Consider the following 21,285-nt stretch of genomic DNA (forward strand, 5'->3'; position numbering starts at 1 on the left):
GTGTCGGAACTTTCAAGCTATAATCTATGATTTCCTGAGTCTGTTACATGACAACAGTTTTTTGAAGTCCTCCTGAGCCCATGTGGCTATATTTGTCATATGAGCATGACAGTTTCCCAGGTAGTGCCGCCTGAGGGCTTGAAGGTCACGCACATTCAACAGTGATTTCCCACCTCACCCTTTATGCACTGTGATGTCTCCGAATTCCCTAAAACTTTTCAAAATGTTATGTACTGTAGTTTTTGAAAGAGGTAAATTCTCTGTAATCTTGCATTGTGATTTTTTTTTAATGACTAGCAATTCTCTCTCAAATTTTGGCACAAAGAGTGAGCCACAACCCATCCTTGCTTGCAAAGGCTGGTGCTTTTGGTGCTGCTCCTTTTATACCCAATCATGTTACCCATTAAGCTCCTTATTGTGAAATCTTCCAAAATGGTGTTACTTGAATATCCTATAAACTCATCTCATCTCATTATCTCTAGCCGCTTTATCCTTCTACAGGGTCGCAGGCAAGCTGGAGCCTATCCCAGCTGACTATGGGCAAGAGGCGGGGTATACCCTGGACAAGTCACCAGGTCATCACAGGGCTGACACATAGACACAGACAACCATTCACACTTACGGTCAATTTAGAGTCACCAGTTAAGCTAACCTGCATGTCTTTGGACTGTGGGGGAAACCGGAGCACCCGGAGGAAACCCCGGCAGACAACATGCAAACTCCACACAGAAAGGCCCTCGAACCCAGGACCTTCTTGCTGTGAGGCGACAGCGCTAACCACTACACCACCGTGCCACCAATCCTATAAACTTTTCAGTCTTATTTTGCCTCCATCCCAACTTTTTTTTTAATGTGTTGAGGCATCAAATTCAAACTTCATTTATATTTTCAAAATAGAATTAAGTTGGGGCAGCATGGTGGTGTAGTGGTTAGCGCTATTGCCTCACAGCAAGAAGGTCTGGGTTCGAGCCCCGTGGCCTTTCTGTGTGGAGTTTGCATGTTGTCCGCGTGGGTTTGCTCTGGTTTCCCCCACAGTCCAAAGACATGCAGGTTAGGTTAACTGGTGACTCTAAATTGACCGTAGGTGTGAATGTGAGTGTGAATGGTTGTCTGTGTCTATGTGTCAGCCCTGTGATGACCTGGCGACTTGTCCAGGGTGTACCCTGCCTTTCGCCCGTAGTCAGCTGGGATAGGCTCCACCTTGCCTGCGACCCTGTAGAACAGGATAAAGTGGCTAGAGATAATGAGATGAGGTTTGTATTTTTTAAAAAAATGTGAAAAATGTTACAACTGACCCCCTTCTATAAAACAATTAATGCAACAAAATGTCACACAATATTATACAAATATGATGAATATCATTTGCCATTCAATATTGGTAAATGGTTTCCATTTATGATCATCAACATCTTGTATCAGTTGTAGCACTACAGGATTTGCATCAACTGTGTTATGTAGAGTAAATATTATTAAAAACTATAAACTCACTCAGTACAGTATGTGACTATTTGCCATTGCGCTGTTTCCTGTGTGTCTTCCTTATTCAGGTCTAAGGATAAGGTGCAGTATCATTTGCTGTTTATAAGAGCTTATAACTCTTCTGACTGAGATGCAGTTCATCCCACTGATGATTAGAGCATTCTGGGTCTTGTGTCTGAAACTGCAAGATCGACTTTAAATGATTCCAGAAGTGAAACATTATTTTCAGTTCAGATGAGTGGAATTCATCACTGGATAAATTTGCACCAAAATTACAGCTAATGCTCAGTGCTTAAACATAAGTAAGTGCCGTGTGCTGTTTCTGATGTAACTGAGGAGTGTAACAGGTCATAATGTGTCTCTCGAAAACTCCTCCTATTAAGGAAGTGCCAAGTCTGACACGACTGAAGTCCTTCATTAACAGCCTGCAGTGTTCTGCTCTGGTGAGTTGAGATTTATTCTCAGTTTATGGAGAAATCCGAGTCTCATTTTCAGCACAGTGAAAGGAAGTGATGATTAACTGAACCTACAAAGTCATCTATTTAACTTTAAAGAAACCTGAAATCAGGGTGTGATTACTTTTCACAGAAGTGAAAGTGAAACTCTGAGCATTCGGACGAGAGAGAACAACAACAGCAGCAAAAGAAATGGCTTCTAAGTTTTCAGAGGAGGATTTCTCCTGTCCTGTGTGCTGTGAAATCTTCAAGGATCCTGTTGTTCTGCACTGCAGTCACAGTGTGTGTAAAGTGTGTTTGCAGCAGTTCTGGGAGACCAAAGGATCCAGAGAATGTCCTGTTTGTAGGAGGAAGTCATCTATGGATAATCCTCCCATAAACCTGGCCTTAAAGAACCTGTGTGAGACTTTCTTACAGGAGAGAAGTCAGAGATCTTCATCAGGGTCTGAAACAGTCTGCAGTCTGCACAGTGAGAAACTCAAACTCTTCTGTCTGGATCATCAACAGCCGGTGTGTGTGGTGTGTCAGACTTCAAGAAAACACACCAACCACAAATTCTGCCCCATTGATGAGGCAGTAACAGACTGTAAGGTAAATAAAATGTACATATGAACTCATGGGTCACATGTGAACAAATGCTGTTGTTCATAACTATGACAATTACTTTGCAATCAATTTAGTTCATCTGAGTTCAAATAATATCTAAAACACAGAGACTCCATGCAGCGTGTTAATTTATTTCAGGAGAAGCTCAAAACTGCATTGAAACCCCTAGAGGAGAAACTGAAGGTCTTTAAAGACTGTAAATGGAAATGGAGTCAGACTGCAGAACATGTAAAGGTTAGAATCAATAACATGGGTTTGATGTTATAATTATATTTTGTTTCATTGCATATTCAGTTATGTTTCATTTGATTTTCTCTTCACTGCAGATTCAGGCCCAACACACAGAGCGTCAGATTAAGGAGGAGTTTGAGAAGCTTCACCAGTTTCTACGAGATGAAGAGGCAGTCAGGATCACTGCACTGAGAGAGGAAGAGGAGCAGAAGAGTCAGATGATGAAGGAGAAGATTGAGAAGTTGAGCAAAGACATATCCTCTCTTTCAGGCACAATTGGAGCCATAGAAGAGGAGATGAGAGCTGAAGATGTTTCATTCTTAGAAGTGAGGGTCATTTAGTCAGTATTTATACTGTGAGAAAGTAAAACTTCTTTCCATCATCAGAAACGTCACATTTCTGTGGTGTAAAAATGTAAATGATATCCACTGATACTTGCTTTGTTGTTTTACAGAACTACAAGGCCACAGTGAAAAGGTGAGTGATGTGCTTCCTGTCTCTCTCATTCTCTGTGTTTCTGAATCCAAACCCACAGCAACACTGACTCCTGAATGTTTTTGCAGAGCCCAGAGCACACTGCAGCATCCAGAGGAGCTTTCAGGAGCACTGATCCATGTGGCAAAACATCTGGCCAACCTGCAGTTCAGAGTCTGGGAGAAGATGCAGTACACCGTCCAATACAGTAAGACAATGGCTTAGGTTTGGTATTAACATTGGTGGAGACATAAACCCAATGCCAACCCCCAGTGGTGCCAACTTCAGGTCAACATTATAGAGTCGCAATATTTTGCTCTGTTCTGTTCCAACAAAAGAGTATCCATCATCTCTCCAAAGTCCAGACTTTTAAAATTTGAAGTTCAGAACTGTAATAATTCATGAATAATAATAATAGGCAGTTCATTGGCCAGCATGGTGGTGTAGTGGTTTGCACTGTCACTTCACAGCAAGAAGGTCCTGGGTTCAAGCTCAGCAGCCAGCGGGGGCCTTTCTGTGTGGAGTTTGCATGTTCTCTGCGTGGGTTTCCTCTGGGTGCTCAAGTTTTCCCCCACAGTCTAAAGACATGCAGGTTAGGCTAATTGGTGGCTCTAAATTGACCGTAGGTGTGAATGTGAGTGTGAATGGTTGTTTGTCTCTGTGTCAGCCCTGTAGAACAGGATAAGCGGCTACAGATAATGGATGGATGGATGCAATTCATTTGATTAATTGCAAATCTTGCATGTGATGATTAACTCATTCTACCAATTTGCAAATGTGTTTTACAAGCGAATAACGCATTGACTGTCGGGAGGGTGTATGTTCCTTTCCCTCATCAATGGAAGTAAAGCACATCCGGAGCCTTAAACACTGCGTTCCATGAGGCTGGCAGGGGGAGTCGGCTCTCTTCTGTGGGATCTTCCACTAGTTTTAGAATGCTAGTTTAAGCTGATATGTGATTGATCTAACGGTAAAACAGGACGAGGGCTCGAGAACAGGGCTTTTCAAAGTGTGGAGCGCGCCTCCCCTAGGGGGCGCCAGAGTTCTTCTGGGGGGGCGCAACGTGAGTAAAAATAAACCAGAATAAGTTACTATTGCGGACATTTAGCGAACTTCAGCTAGCCTTTGCCAGAGACAAAATGGATCGATTTTTAGTACCTAAAGCTACAGTGAGTGAGGAGACAGATTCTGGGCCAAGCAAAAAAAGAAGGAAGTATGACCACGATTATTTAAAGTTTGGATTTTCATGGACTGGATCTGAAGATGCTCCACTGCCACAGTGTGTTGTCTGCCAAGAGGTGCGAGCTAACGATGCTATGAGATGTTTAAAATGTGTAAAACAAGATGTTTAAAAAAAAAAGCACAGATGTTTAAAATGTGTAAAAAAAAAAAGAGGTTTTAAAAAAGCACAGATGTTTTTAAAATGTGTAAAAAAGAGGTTTTAAAAAGCACAGATGTTTAAAATGTGTAAAAAAGAGATTTTAAAAAGCACAGATGTTTAAAATGTGTAAAAAAAAAAAAAAAAGAGGGGGGCGCTGTTGTTATTTGCTCTGTGAGGGGGGTCTGACTCTCCCACACTCTGAAACCCCTGCTCTAGAACCTTTTTGATATGTTGAAAGGTTACAATTTTACTTGGCAACAGAATGTATCTGAATTCTGATTGGTTGTTGTATCCGAATTCTGATTGGTTGTTGTTGTATTATTGCCCTTCTATTGTCTTGAGCGCAGAGCGGAGGGGGGAGGGGGAGGAGGGAGTGACAGGGTTCTACAGAGAAAAGTTTTTGCCCCCGCTTTCAAATGAAGCCCCTCGAGAACCAATCAGTTCAGCGGATGTGTGTTCTCGGTATGGGACGTTTTCAAAAGAGAGGCGGGAGGAACCAAACATTTCTGATCCAGAAGGCGGAGGCTGTTTTGCTTATTACGTGAAAATGTTTGAGAGTGAATATTCATGAGGGAATTTTGCATGCTGTTTCGCCCAGTGGAAACCTACAGGAACCATTTGTGTACCGCCATTTTTTTTCCTCAATCAGAAATATCGGTCGGGACACGCCCATACCGTCCATACCCAATTCTACACCTCTGCAGTAAGACTCTTAATTCTGTGTGTGTGTGTTTTCAGCACCTGTGACTCTGGACCCCAACACTGCTCATCCTGGACTCATTGTATCTGATGATCTGAAAAGTGTGAGACGCAGCAAGAAGAAACAGAAACTTCCTGATAATCCAGAGAGATTTGATAAATATTCGGATATCCTGGGATCTGAGGGCTTTAACTCAGGGACACACTGCTGGGATGTGGAAGTTGGAGACGGTACAGGGTGGATTGTGGGTGTGATGATAGAATCTGCTCAGAGGAAGGGGGGGATATTCTCCAGAAGTGGAATCTGGTGTGTGTGGGATTATGGTGACAAATATTGCGCAGTTTCTACACCAGATACAGCCACTCAGCTCTCAGTAGCACAGAAACTCCAGAGGATCAGAGTGAAGCTGGACTGGGACAGAGGAAAACTGTCATTCTCCGACCCTCTCACTAACACACACTTACACACTTTCACACACACATTTACTGATAAATTACTGCCATTCCTAGGTGTTCCTGGTTCCATAAAGATCCTCCCACTTGAGTGCTCTGTAAGAGTGAATCAGATCAGTTAGCATTGATGTTGTTTTATTCCAGTTCATTAATAAAATACTGCAGATTAAAAGATTAGTGTTCTTTGTGTAAGTCTTTTTTCCCCCTTTTGGAAACCCTGAAGCGCACACTGTGATTTTTTTCAAGGGGATAAACTCAAAATATTGACAGAATATCTTGAAATAATGAATTAACTCAAATAATAAAATATCTTAAAATATATTATGATATATTTTGAAAGCACGAGGAAGTCAAAATAATAAGTGAAATAATGACACACTGTCTTGAAATAACAAGGTATTAACTCAAAATAATGACTTAGCATTTAATTAAAATCACAAGTGTGTTTAAATGCAGAATGAGCTGAAAATAATTTTATTTATGTTTTAAATAGTTTAAATAAACTGAGAATTTGTTTCTTAGTTTATTCTCAGTAAATATGTCTTTACTGTATTTGTACTTGTTTGCATTTGCTGTTAATCTTGGATTAAGTGTGTGTGTGTGTGTGTGTGAAACTGTGCAGTGGAGGAGAATTCAAGCTCTAAGGCCAAGTTTACATTAGACCGTATCTGTCTCGTTTTCTTCGCGGATGCACTGTCCGTTCACATTAAAACGCCGGGAAACGGGAATCCGCCAGAGCCCACGTATTCAATCCAGTTTGTGTCTGATCCGGTGCTGTGTAAACATTGAGAAACGAGGATACGCTGTGTTGAGCTCTAGCTGACGTTGTCATTGGACAACGTCACTGTGACATCCACCTTCCTGATTCGCTGGCGTTGGGATCACATACACAGCGGCTCAGTCCCGAATCACTGCTCGTGCGCTTCACTCGCGCGCTCTGTGAGCTGCGCAGGGCCGGAGTGCGCACCCTCCAGAGGGCACTCGCTGTTCAGGGCGGAGTGATTTGGAGCGCAGGAGGAAGCGCTGAGCTGCACTGAGGTTTATTTACACATTTCAACCTCCTTCAGGCGCTTAAACTCAGTGAGAGCATGAACATCACAGCCAGGTGTGTTTATCTGCTGGAGAAGGTGTTCGCTTGCCATCCTTCCACTTGCAAGTGGTGAGTGACTTGCGCATGCCCGATATGCACTGGGATTATGTGACGTGCCGTCTAATTAGTCATGTGATTAGCGTATCCGTGTATTGGCGTTGCTGTGTGCACGGGAATCGTTTTAAAAACGTTAATCTGATGATCCACTGATTCAAAATAATGTAAACAGGGCCTAAGGCCAAGTTTACATTAGACCGTATCTGTCTCGTTTTCTTCACGGATGCATTGTCCGTTTACATTAAACCGCCTGGAAATGCCGGGAAACGGGAATCCGCCAGGGTCCACGTATTCAATCCAGATCGTGTCTGATCCGGTGCTGTGTAAACATTGAGATACGCGGATACGCTGTGCTGAGCTCTAGCTGGCGTCATCATTGGACAATGTCACTGTGACATCCACCTTCCTGATTCGCTGGCGTTGGTCATGTGACGCGACTGCTGAAAAACGGCACGGACTTCCGCCTTGTATCGCCTTTCATTAAAGAGTATAAAAGTATGAAAATACTGCAAATACTGATGCAAATACTGCCCATTGTGTAGTTATGATTGTCTTTAGGCTTGCCATCCTTCCACTTGTAAGTGGTAAGTGATATGCGTTGGGATCACACACACAGCAGCTCAGTCCCGAATCACAGCTTGTGCACTTCACTCGCGCGCTGTGTGAGCTGCGCAGGGCCGGAGTGCGCACCCTCCAGAGGGCACTCGCTGTTCAGGGCGGAGTGATTTGGAGCGCAGGATGCCTGCGGAGCCGAGTGTATCCGTGTATTGGCGTTGCTGTGTGCACGCTAATCATGTATTGGTGTTGCTGTGTGCACACTAATCGTTTTAAAAACGTTAATCTGATGATCCGCTGATACGGTCTAATGTAAACCCCACCTAAGTTTCCCTCCACCAGCAGTTTGTGGTTTTGTAAAGATCAGATGGATTTGTATGTTAATGCTGCATTAGGTGATGATTCACAAGTTCAAATCAATTCTGAGTGAAATAAATTCACTTTGTTCATTCTGATATTAAACATTGTTAATCTGCATAATGGGACAATTAAAATATGCACAAATAAATATATCTGTAATCTGTGTAATGTTTATTATTAACAGTTAAAATGTTCATGATGTGCACAGTTATATATTTGTACAGATGTGTGCAGTGGTTGTTGTTATTTCCATGATTAGTATCAGGGATGTGTTCAGTTTAATGTGTGTGTAAGTGATCACTGAGAGGATGTGGAAGAGAGAGAGGCAGGTGAGAGAGTCAGTCATTAAAGGTGTTAAAAGCAACAATTTTCTCAATGTTCTCTATCCTCATTTAACCGCAAGTTATATTTAACTCTCATCCATTATCCCTGGCTGCTGTATCATATGGGTTAGAACATGACAAGATCTTTTTTGTCTATAATAAATAAAAATTAAACATTTAGGCCTAGGTATTTTATTTTTGTCCCATGTCTTCCCACTACACAGTGTCCCAACATTTTTGGAATTGGGGTTGTGTTATTATTACAGTACAAAGCTTTGTTAAATACTTGATTCTGATTGGTTTACAGTCTGTTTTTTCTTTATTACAAACTGTTGTTATGGACCACGACATTACCAGAAGCAATAAAATCATTTTAAAACATTATTTTGTGTCAGATGTTGAGTTCTTTAGTACGTCACTGTGTAATAAATGGGATAATGTACAGTGAGCCGATTCTTATCGCAAAATAAAAGCCCTTCAGGGTGATTCAAGACCTTCTCTGCTTTGTGTTGGACTCCTGCATCACCCTGTCAGGGTGTATTTCATGATAATAACAGCTTACTGTACATTATCGCTCACTCATTTACATTAACATAATGATCCTTGGCCTAAACTAACCTGGAGCCATGGGTTCTTTGCAAACGATCACTAACGATGCAAAAGTGCTGATGGTTTGTGCTGCTTACGGCTGTTCTAATAGATCAACCCTGGGGGCAAAAAAGAAAAACAAGGGCTACAGAAATGGACAAAGTTCCCCATCCAGCTACCTCTGCTAAACAAACGAGCGCTGTGTCTTTTTCGAGACCATTATTGAGTACTAACACGATCCAGTTTTCCTCTTACAGTTCATGTTTGAATTTTACCAAAAGGTCTGTTTTGTGTGCCAGGCTTATGGACTTTCTGGATTTATATATTTATTTATTTTTTGAATGTATATCAGAGATCTTGATTTGCAGCACAGCTCATGACAACAATCACGATGACAGTGGAATGTTTGAAGAGAAACAGAGATCATCAGTGTGTTTAAACTGTGAAACCTTTTAAAGATTGACTTGGAAACCTGACGGACAGGTGTTTAATTGTCCAAATACTTTTGGGGGCCTTGCATAAGATTCCACAATCATCCCCGAGTGGGATGAGTTGGACAGATACTGTGGGTTTTTCCCTATCTTTCAATTCAATTTAGGAGTGTAAGTAGATTTTTATGAGGAACACTAATTTTGAAGCTGTACTGCCTTTCAGATTTTTCAAGTTTAGGTCATAAAAAGAATTTTCCCCTGACACCCAATTATTTTTTGTTTAATGGAGCAGACGCTACTGAATTCAAATCACAGACTTCCAATTTTATTAGGTTTTTTCACAGAACAATGAATGAATTAAGGGCCATGTGGCGCAAAATTTTCCGCTATTTTTTCCTGCTTCACCATGACCCAATTCAAAATACTGCATCATGCATCACGTGGTGGGCTTTCCCTGTTTGTGCAAGGCATTATGGGATACAAATTTGAAACAGGAGAGAAAAATGGAGGATGTGAGTGTGCGAATGAAATGTGAAAGACCTACTACAGTAACGGAAAGCGAGAAGAAAAGACGTTTTGTTGCGAAGGAAAGGAAACTCAGGACCAAACTAATAAATATCGGCGGTCAGCGAACACTTCGGTGTGATCAGCTGTTTGTTTAGTGACAGAATGATGGAACTGTCAGTGTACAGTCACAGGTAAACCTGTAAATGGCAGTAATGCAACGCTGTGGATGCCAGCTGCCATAAAACCCCAAAGAAGAAGCAGGTAAACCTGCGCATGCGCACACAGTCTTCCTCTGTCGGCTTGACTGCACGAAGTGAGCGATTTCATGCGCATTATTTGCTCAGGAATCCCCTCAAATCACTTCCCAGCCACAGAATGGCCTGGCTTTTTTTTTATCCCCAGCTGGCTGAAAGGCCCAAAGAGGGATTATGTCGTGGCAAAATCCTTCTGTCTGTCCATCTGTCTGTCCCGGAAAGGGTTCTCACCTTCTACAATCAACTCCTCTCACAATTTTTGGAGGAATTTCACAAAACTTGGCAAAAGGCTTTGTTATAGGACAGTAATGCGCATATTAAAATTTAATTTGCAATATTTTGTCGCGGGGGATATTGTGTTCTTAGAGCACCCTTGTTTCGATATTACAGAAATAAATATATATCACAATGACCAAATTTCAGAGGGAACTAAACTTCACCGATTCTATGAAATCGAAAGGCCGTCTACTTTTAAATTCATCTGGAGGGCCGGATTATAATCTTCATCAAACTGGTCATACGTTCAACACCCTGCCTTCTGTGAAATGGGATATGAGAGAATGAACTTGGTGCTGCTGTGATTTCACACTTGAGTGAACAGCAGTGTGTCAGAAAGCTGTCTCTTTCTTTTTCTCTTCATCATGTTGGCTTTGGGCCTTAAAATATACAATTCTGTGCAAAAGTCTTAGGCACATGTAAAGAAATGCTGTAGACTAAAAATGGTTTAAAAATAATGACATGAAATGTTTCAACATTAAAAAAAATACTATAAACAATAAGCCATAATAAATGAAACAAAGTCAATATTTGGTGTGAGATGACCCTTTGCTTAAAAAAAAATAGTAGTCTCAGGCACAATAAGTGCAGTTTTATGCGGAAATGTGCTGTAGGTTTTACTGAGCAACTTACAGAACCAGCCACAGTTCTTCTGGACACTTTGACTCTCACACTCACTTCTTCATTTTGCATCAAAACCCAGCAGTCTTCATTATGTTTTCTTTTTTCATCTGAAACGTGCTCTCTTCTGTAATATGCTGCTCAGAAACTATTTTTTTCTGTACTGATTAGGTGATCACCTGAACCAAATCTTATTTAATGTGGAAAAGTATAAAAACCACTGCTGTGGTCATCACTATTCTTTTGCAGTAGGACCAGTTTGGATGGTGAAAACAGTGCGTGTAGTACCTTAAATTTAATTGGAATACAAAAATATCTATGTATCATGCCAAAAGAGTTAAAAAGAAAAGTTTTGAGTGAGGAAAAGAAGGGTTCCAATTCTGGCTTTACTGGCAGAGGGATACAGTGAGTGTCAGGTTGCTTCCATCCTCAAAATTTCAAAGATAGCAGTTCATAAGAACAAGGTCAAACAGCAGACATTGGGGACAACAAAGTTACAGACTGGCAGAGGGTGAAAACGACTCTCCACTGACCAGGATGATCATCAGCTCCTTCGAGTGTCACTCGACAACCATAGGATGACATGAAGTGACCTGCAAAAAGAATGACATATGGCAGCTGGGGTTAAATGCATGGCAAGGACTGTTTGAAACAGGCTCCTCCAGGAGGGGTTGAAGTCATGCAAAGCGAGAAAAAAAAAGCCCTTCATCAAAGAAGAGCCAGGCTGAGGTTTGCTAAAGACCATAAGGATTGGACCATGAAGGACTGGAGTAAGGTCATCTTCTTTGATGAGTCCATGTTTCAGCTTTTCCCATCACCTAGTCATCTAGTGGTTAGATGGAGACCTTGAGAAACTTACAAGTCACTTTGTCTCATACCCATTGTGAAATCTGGTGGAGGATCAGTGATGATCTGGGGGTGCTTCAGCAAGGCTGGAATGGGGCAGATTTTTGTTTGTGAAGGACACATGAATCAAGGGCGGCACGGTGGTGTAGTGGTTAGCGCTGTTGCCTCACAGCAAGAAGGTCCTGGGTTCGAGCCCCGGGGCCGGCGAGGGCCTTTCTGTGTGGAGTTTGCATGTTCTCCCCGTGTCCGCGTGGGTTTCCTCCGGGTGCTCCGGTTTCCCCCACAGTCCAAAGACATGCAGGTTAGGTTAACTGGTGACTCTAAATTGACCGTAGGTGTGAATGTGAGTGTGAATGGTTGTCTGTGTCTATGTGTCAGCCCTGTGATGACCTGGCGACTTGTCCAGGGTGTACCCCGCCTTTCGCCCGTAGTCAGCTGGGATAGGCTCCAGCTTGCCTGCGACCCTGTAGAAGGATAAAGCGGCTTGAGATAATGAGATGAGATGAGACATGAATCAAGCCATGTACAAGGTTATCCTGGAAGAAAACTTGCTTCCTTCTGCTCTGACAATGTTCCCTAACTCTGAGGATTGGGTTTTACAGTAGGGGAATGCTCCATGCCACACAGCCAGGTCAAACAAGGTGTGGATGGAGGACCACAACGGCCAGCCCAATCTCCAGACCTGAATCCCATTGAAAACCTCTGGAATGTGATCAAGAGGAAGAGGGATGGTCACAAGCCATCAAACAAAGCTGAGATGATCGAATTTTTGCACCAGGAGTGGCATAAAGTCACCCAAGAGCAATGTGAAAGACTGGTGGAGAGCATGCCAAGAGGTCTGAAAGTTATGGAGTGTGGAGGACGGCCCCATATGGACAGTCGAAAGTCGTATTTGGAAGACAGCTCTGGACACTTACAGTAATACATTTATGTCTGAGGACGACAGCTGACTTGCTAACTTTAGGACTGCAGTTGATAGTCATGAACAGTTTTGCACTCAAGTTTCCATCAATGAACAGTTTATAACTTCAACAAAACAGACTTCATGTTAAAACTATAATGATTTTCCTGGTAACACAGTTATACTTTGTGTCTATATAAGACACATTTAAAGAAGCAAATTATTTATAATCACGCTATCTGTTATCACCCGAATGAGGATGGGTTCCCTTTTGAGTCTGGTTCCTCTTGAGGTTTCTTCCTCGTGTCGCCTGAGGGAGCTTTTCCTTGCCACCATTGCCACAGGCTTGCTCACTGGGGAAAATCAGGGATAACTTTGGGATAAAATCAGCTTATGTTTAAAGTCTTTAATTTTCTGTAAAGCTGCTTTGCGACAATGTCTGTTGTTCAAAGCACTCTATAAATAAACTTGACTTGACTATGATTAAATGTTAGTTATTCCACCAAATATTGATTTCTGAACTCATCCTAAGTTCAAACATTCGTATTGTGTTGTATAAAATTGAATATGATCTTGATTTCTCTGCATTATTCAAGATCTGAATACACTTAATCCTTTTGGTTATTTTGACCAGTTGTCATTTTCTGCAATTAAATGCTCCAAGTGGCAGTATTTTTATGTGGAGTTTTGAGGAAATGTTATCAGTAGTTTACAGAACAAAACAAAAATATTCATGTTCCTCAAACACATATTGATAAATAGTAAAACCAGAGAAACCGATAATTTTGCAGTGGCTTCTTAAAATTTTCCAGAGCTGTGTATACCCTTATCAAAAAGAAGCAGACTTCAAGTTCATTTTATTAAGTATACTTAAGTAAAGTTAAAGTATATTTCCTTAAGTATACTTTTGTGTACCAAGTATACTGATATCAATGTACTTACAGTATACTTGTAAGTAAACTAATCTAATACTTCTTGGGACTAAATTGACCCACTTTTAGTTGATAAAGTATACGTTATGTCTAAGAGAAGTAAACCTTGAGTATACAACGAGTATTTTTTATTTTGTACTAAGTATACCACAAGTAAACTTATATACTAATAGATTACTAGTTCTATACTTGTAGTCCACTCTTTAGTTTACCAAAGCATACTTCATAGTATACTGGAAATATACTATGAGTTACTTGTTTTATACTTCTAGTCCACTTTTTAGTTTATAAAAAGTATACTTTATAGCATACTGGAAATATACTATTAGTTACTGGTTATATACATCTAGTCCATGTTTTAGTTTTGAAGTATACTGCAATTACCCTTCTAGGTATACTATTAGTTTTCGCGCCCTAACCCTTACCTCATGCACACTACCAGGAGACAACTTAAGTGTTTTGTACCTTAAGTTACAATGAAGTTATAAAGGTAAGAATTCACAAAATAACAACAGATACTCAGGATTAAGAACATATTCATTTTCTTTCAAAAAAATCAAAATTTAAAGCAACATTGTATTAAATGGGGGCGGCACGGTGGTGTAGTGGTTAGCGCTGTCGCCTCACAGCAAGAAGGTCCGGGTTCGAGCCCCGTGGCCGGCGAGGGCCTTTCTGTGCGGAGTTTGCATGCTCTCCCCGTGTCCGCGTGGGTTTCCTCCGGGTGCTCCGGTTTCCCCCACAGTCCAAAGACATGCAGGTTAGGTTAACTGGTGACTCTAAATTGACCGTAGGTGTGAATGTGAGTGTGAATGGTTGTCTGTGTCTATGTGTCAGCCCTGTGATGACCTGGTGACTTGTCCAGGGTGTACCCCGCCTTTCGCCCGTAGTCAGCTGGGATAGGCTCCAGCTTGCCTGCGACCCTGTAGAACAGGATAAAGCGGCTACAGATAATGAGATGAGATTGTATTAAATGCCAAAGTATAAAAACTTGGCAATGACGACTGAAATTGACATCCAAGCTCAAAAGAAAAAGAAAGAAATTAATTAATTATCCCACTCCTGAGAAATAATAATAATTAAAAAAAAACTTTGATGAAATTTGACTTGTTTTTGATGAAATTGTAAAAATTCAGATGTATTTCGGTGATGGCGTATAATGACAGCCAGTATGATTCAAGTCTGTCACAATGTTCTCACCTTTGTTTTCAAATTTGTTGGCAAATAAAATAAGAGAAGTGTTTATCTGTCTCTTTGTGGGTTAAAAACACTATACAGTGTAGGCTACATAAAAGATAAGTTTAAGTTCCAACACTGTTTACTCTTAAGCTAGTCCACGCCAGTGCTGACCACGAACTTACACGTGTAAGTTTACAACCCCAATTCCAAAAAAATTGGGACAAAGTACAAATTGTAAATAAAAACAGAATGCAATAATTTACAAATCTCAAAAACAGATATTGTATTCACAATAGAACATAGACAACATATCAAATGTCGAAAGTGAGACATTTTGAAATTTCATGCCAAATATTGGCTCATTTGAAATTTCATGACAGCAACACATCTCAAAAAAGTTGGGACAGGGGCAATAAGAGTCTGGAAAAGTTAAAGGTACAAAAAAGGAACAGCTGGAGGACCAAATTGCAACTCATGAGGTCAATTGGCAATAGGTCATTAACATGACTGGGTATAAAAAGAGCATCTTGGAGTGGCAGCGGCTCTCAGAAGTAAAGATGGGAAGAGGATCACCAATCCCCCTAATTCTGTGCCGACAAATAGTGGAGCAATATCAGAAAGGAGTTCGACAGTGTAAAATTGCAAAGAGTTTGAACATATCATCATCTACAGTGCATAATATCATCAAAAGATTCAGAGAATCTGGAAGAATCTCTGTGCATAATGGTCAAGGCTGGAAAACCATACTGGGTGCCCGTGATCTTCGGGCCCTTAGACGACACTGCATCACATACAGGCATGCTTCTGTATTGGAAATCACAAAATGGGCTCAGGAATATTTCCAGAGAACATTATCTGTGAACACAATTCACCGTGCCATCCGCCGTTGCCAGCTAAAACTCTATAGTTCAAAGAAGAAGCCGTATCTAAACATGATCCAGAAGCGCAGACGTCTTCTCTGGGCCAAGGCTCATTTAAAATGGACTGTGGCAAAGTGGAAAACTGTTCTGTGGTCAGACGAATCAAAATTTGAAGTTCTTTATGGAAATCAGGGACGCCGTGTCATTCGGAATAAAGAGGAGAAGGACGACCCAAGTTGTTATCGGCGCTCAGTTCAGAAGCCTGCATCTCTGATGGTATGGGGTTGCATTAGTGCGTGGCATGGGCAGCTTACACATCTGGAAAGACACCATCAATGCTGAAAGGTATATCCAGGTTCTAGAGCAGCATATGCTCCCATCCAGACGACGTCTCTTTCAGGGAAGACCTTGCATTTTCCAACATGACAATGAATGCCAAACCACATACTGCATCAATTACAGCATCATGGCTGCGCAGAAGAAGGGTCCGGGTACTGAACTGGCCAGCCTGCAGTCCAGATCTTTCACCCATAGAAAACATTTGGCGCATCATAAAACGGAAGATACGACAAAAAAGACCTAAGACAGTTGAGCAACTAGAATCCTACATTAGACAAGAATGGGTTAACATTCCTATCCCTAAACTTGAGCAACTTGTCTCCTCAGTCCCCAGACGTTTACAGACTGTTGTAAAGAGAAAAGGGGATGTCTCACAGTGGTAAACCTGGCCTTGTCCCAACTTTTTTGAGATGTGTTGTTGTCATGAAATTTAAAATCACCTAATTTTTCTCTTTAAATGATACATTTTCTCAGTTTAAACATGTGATATGTCATCTATGTTCTATTCTGAATAAAATATGGAATTTTGAAACTTCCACATCACTGCATTCCGTTTTTATTTACAATTTGTACTTTGTCCCAACTTTTTTGGAATCGGGTTGATGGGATTTAAAACATGCTGCCTTACTCTACCGTTCAAAAGTTTGGGGTCACCCAGACAATTCTGTGTTTTCCATGAAAAGTCACACTTTTATTTACCACCATACAGTGGTGCTTGAAAGTTTGTGAACCCTTTAGAATTTTCTATATTTCTGCATAAATATGACCTAAAACATCATCAGATTTTCACACAAGTCCTAAACGTAGATAAAGAGAACCCAGTTAAACAAATGAGACAAAAACCTTACACTTGATCATTTATTTATTGAGGAAAATGATCCAATATTACATATCTGTGAGTGGCAAAAGTGTGTGAACCTTTGCTTTCAGTATCTGGTGTGACTCCCTTGTGCAGCAATAACTGCAACTAAATGTTTCCGGTAACTGTTGATCAGTCCTGCACACCGGCTTGGAGGAATTTTAGCCCATTCCTCTGTACAGAACAGCTTCAACTCTGGGATGCTGGTGGGTTTCCTCACATGAACTGCTCGCTTCAGGTCCTTCCACAACATTTCGATTGGATTAAGGTCAGGACTTTGACTTGGCCATTCCAAAACATTAACTTTATTCTTCTTTAACCATTCTTTGGTAGAACGACTTGTGTGCTTAGGGTCGTTGTCTTGCTGCATGACCCACCTTCTCTTGAGATTCAGTTCATGGACAGATGTCCTGACATTTTCCTTAAGAATTCGTTGGTATAATTCAGAATTCATTGTTCCATCAATGATGGCAAGCCGCCCTGGCCCAGATGCAGCAAAACAGGCCCAAACCATGATACTACCACCACCATGTTTCCCAGATGGGATAAGGTTCTTATGCTGGAATGCAGTGTTTTCCTTTCTCCAAACATAATGCTTCTCATTTAAATCAAAAAGTTCTATTTTGGTCTCATCCATCCACAAAACATTTTTCCAATAGCCTTCTGGCTTGTCCACGTGATCTTTAGCAAACTGCAGATGAGCAGCAATGTTCTTTTTGGAGAGCAGTGGCTTTCTCCTTGTAACCCTGCTATGCACACCATTGTTGTTCAGTGTTCTCCTGATGGTGGACTCATGAACATTAACATTAGCCAATGTGAGAGAGGCCTTCAGTTGCTTAGAAGTTACTCTGGGGTCCTTTGTGACCTTGCCAACTATTACACGCCTTGCTCTTGGAATGATCTTTGTTGGTCTGCCACTCCTGGGGAGGGTAACAATGGTCTTGAATTTCCTCCATTTGTACACAATCTGTCTGACTGTGGATTGGTGGAGTCCAAACTCTTTAGAGATGGTTTTGTAACCTTTTCCAGCCTGATGAGCATCAACAACGCTTTTTCTGAGGTCCTCAGAAATCTCCTTTGTTCGTGCCATGATACACTTCCACAAACATGTGTTGTGAAGATCAGACTTTGATAGATCCCTGTTCTTTAAATAAAACAGGGTGCCCACTCACACCTGATTGTCATCCCACTGATTGAAAACACCTGACTCTAATTTCACCTTCAAATTAACTGCTAATCCTAGAGGTTCACATACTTTTGCCACTCACAGATATGTAATATTGGATAATTTTCCTCAATAAATAAATGACCAAGTATAATATTTTTATCTCATTTCTTTAACTGGGTTCTCTTTATCTACTTTTAGGACTTGTGTGAAAATCCGATGATGTTTTAGGTCATATTTATGCAGCAATATAGAAAATTCTAAAGGGTTCACAAACTTTCAAGCACCACTGTAAGTTGTAAAATGAATAGAAAATATAGTCAAGACATTTTTCTGGCCATTTTGAGCATTTAATCGACCCCACAAATGTGATGCTCCAGAAACTCAATCTGCTCAAAGGAAGGTCAGTTTTATAGCTTCTCTAAAGAGCTCAACTGTTTTCAGCTGTGCTAACATGATTGTACAAGGGTTTTCTAATCATCCATTAGCCTTCTGAGGCAATGAGCAAACACATTGTACCATTAGAACACTGGAGTGAGAGTTGCTGGAAATGGGCCTCTATACACCTATGGAGATATTGCACCAAAAACCAGACATTTGCAGCTAGAATAGTCATTTACCACATTAGCAATGTATAGAGTGGATTTCTGATTAGTTTAAAGTGATCTTCACTGAAAAGAACAGTGCTTTTCTTTCAAAAATAAGGACATTTCAAAGTGACCCCAAACTTTTGAACGGTAGTGTACCGTATATCACAAAGAAGCCAATATGTGTGGAAAAAGAAGTAGTTTATAGGCTCCTATCAAAAGGATAAGCACAACTACAGGGCAAGTACACTTAAACATAAGAGACAAATATTTTATTTGTCTCTTATTGTCTTTATAAAACACAAATATTTTAATACTTTATTACACTTTTGTTAAGTATATCTTGATCAAAAGTTTAAGCTTAATATACCTAGACTTTTCTATATACTTTTCAGTATAAGCCAAGTATACTTCTATATAACTTTATTAAGTACATCTCTGATAAGTAAATAAAAAGTAAACTGAAAGCGTACTGTCTTGTTTTTAGTTTAAAAGAAGTATACTAGAAGCACACTTGAATAAACTTCTTTTTTGGAAGCGTGTTTATATATAAGATGGGTAGATAGTTATCAGATTTTAGCCCCAGTAGCTACGCTCCATAAAAAAAGACTACATATTCCATGTCGCGTTTATTATACGTCACTTCCGTGATGAGATTACAGGTTTCTAGTTGATCTAACAGTATAGATGTAAACCGACAACTGTCACAGAGAAAGTATCCAAAGCGGCTGATTGAAGGAAAGATGCGTTGGTTTGAGGGCTCCATCCCGGCAGCCATTGCCACCTCCAAGCAGCACAGCTCTGTTTTTGTCGTCGTCATTGCAGGTAAATTATTAAAACTCAGACTTCGTGACGCGCAAAACTAGCCTGCTAATGCTAACAGCTACGGGAAAGGCCTTGGGAATGTAAATAAAGCTCAGCAAAGAAAGCTGTGCTAATCCAGCTAGCATGTCTGAGGTAACAGTGAATCTAAATCTCACAGTTAAATGCACGGAGTTAATAAATTAATAGCGTTCGGTGGGAATCTTCATGTCCGCTAGAAAGCACTAAGGTTACGGTGAAGTAACACGTAGTGCACTATTTGTTCAATATGGAGTGATTTGGAACACAGCCGTAACTGTTGGTTCATCTGCTGGTGCCTTGAATCAGATCATCATCATCATCCAGAAATCAGGGAAGTAATTAATTAATTAATAATTACAGAAAGGTTTCTAACAAACACATAATAGCACAGATTAGTTTGTTGTTGATATCAGGGGCTGTGTCCTAAATACCATATTTCTTCCCTGGTGCAATACAGCAAGAATGCAGCAGAAGTGAATCCAGCCTCGAGGTAGTGCACTACATGTCCAGCAGGAAGTCATTCAGGACTAGATATTTGCACCGAGCTGATTTTTCTGTAAGCTTCAAGTGCAGAGAGAAGTGACGCAGACATACCTTTGGTCAATCAAACCTGTATAACCAACCTCCAAAATCCGTATTTCCCTTATAAAATCCGTATAAGATGCAAATTAAAATAATTTACCTAAAATTTGAATGATAATTAACAATGATATATCCCAGTTCCTTTTTATTCAATATCAATAACAATAAACCTTCAGAATGAATACAAAGCTCCAATGTTTGACAAAAACACAAAGTGTTATCAGCGTAGTTACGAAGGAAATACTTCGTTGTTTGGAGACAGGTTTCACCGAGCGGCTATTATGCGCGAGACTTCATATTAGCCACAAAGTCAGGAACATCTGTTCGTAAAATTACGTTATAATGACCAAATACAACCCCTGGCAAAAAGTATGGAATCACCAGTCTTGGATGAGCACTCATTCACACGTTTTATTCTGTAGAACAAACTCAGATCACAAACATGATACAATAATAAAGTCATTCCAAAGCGCACCTTCTTGGCCTTCAGAAACACTAAAAGAAATGAAGAAAAAGCATTGTGGAAGTCAGTAAATGTTACTTTTATAGACCAAGCACAGGGAAAAAAATATGGAATCACTCAATTCTGAGGAAAAAAAAATATGGAATCATGAAAAACAGACAAACAAAAGAACATTCAAAACACATCACTAGTACTTAGTTGCACCACCTCTGGCTTTTATAACGGCTTGCAGTCTCTTAGGCACGGACTTGATGAGTGACAAACAGTATTCTTCATCAATCTGGTGCCAACTCTCTTTGATTGCAGTTGCCAGATCAGCTTTGCAGGCCGGAGCCTTGTCGTGGACCATTTTTTTCAATTTCCACCACAAGTTTTCTATTGGGTTGCGATCTGGACTATTTGCAGGCCATGACATTGACTGGATGTGTCTTTCACCAAGGAATGCTTTCACAGTTTTTGCTCTATGGCACGATGCATTGTCATCTTGGAAAATTATTTAATCATCCCCAAACATCTTTTCAGTTGAAGGGATAAGAAAACTGTCCAAAATGTCAATGTATACAAGTATGTGACCGAACCGTGAGAAATCGCCTAAAGGAAATGGGATTTTCATATAGGAAAGCTAAAAGAAAACCATCATTGACACCTAAACAGAAAAGAACAAGACTACAATGGGCTAAGGAGAAGCAATCATGGACTGTGGATGACTGGATGAAAGTTATCTTCAGTGATGAATCACGAATCTGCATTGGACAAGGTGATGATGCTGGAACTTTTGTTTGGTGCCGTTCCAGTGAGATTTATGAAGAGGACTGCCTGAAGAAAACATCCAAATTTCCACAATCCTTGATGATATGGGGCTGCATGTCAGGCAAAGGCACTGGGGAGATGG

At 40.6% G+C, this 21,285-nt stretch overlaps 2 protein-coding genes across 4 annotated transcripts in view; both read left to right on the plus strand.

The window, feature by feature from the left end:
• Nucleotides 1-1,888: 1,888 nt before the first annotated feature.
• On the plus strand, nt 1,889-6,020 carry LOC132892139 (E3 ubiquitin-protein ligase TRIM39-like). Its single transcript, XM_060930533.1, has 6 exons — nt 1,889-2,525; nt 2,679-2,774; nt 2,867-3,097; nt 3,226-3,240; nt 3,339-3,453; nt 5,365-6,020. The coding sequence occupies exons 1-6, from the start codon at nt 2,127-2,129 to the stop codon at nt 5,898-5,900; spliced, it is 1,392 nt and encodes a 463-aa protein (XP_060786516.1). The 5' UTR covers nt 1,889-2,126; the 3' UTR covers nt 5,901-6,020.
• A 13,141-nt stretch (nt 6,021-19,161) lies between these two features.
• The window catches only part of LOC132891578 (zinc-binding protein A33-like), a 134,016-nt gene continuing 131,892 nt past the window's right edge, over nt 19,162-21,285 (plus strand). For all 3 annotated transcript variants that reach the window (XM_060929285.1, XM_060929286.1, XM_060929287.1), the window contains exon 1: nt 19,162-19,330. In XM_060929285.1, the coding sequence (XP_060785268.1) occupies nt 19,249-19,330 (82 nt within the window). In that variant the 5' untranslated portion in view covers nt 19,162-19,248. The remainder of the gene's footprint in view (nt 19,331-21,285) is intronic.

This window comes from Neoarius graeffei, chromosome 9, assembly GCF_027579695.1.
Source record: "Neoarius graeffei isolate fNeoGra1 chromosome 9, fNeoGra1.pri, whole genome shotgun sequence".
Lineage (NCBI taxonomy): Eukaryota > Metazoa > Chordata > Actinopteri > Siluriformes > Ariidae > Neoarius > Neoarius graeffei.

Coding starts and splice junctions, on each gene's coding strand:
- LOC132892139 (XM_060930533.1), top strand. CDS start 2,127: ATGGCTTCTAAGTTTTCAGAGGAGGATTTCTCCTGTCCTGTGTGCTGT. Junction 2,526..2,678: donor AGGCAGTAACAGACTGTAAG/GTAAATAAAATG, acceptor AATTTATTTCAG/GAGAAGCTCAAAACTGCATT. Junction 3,454..5,364: donor GCAGTACACCGTCCAATACA/GTAAGACAATGG, acceptor GTGTGTTTTCAG/CACCTGTGACTCTGGACCCC.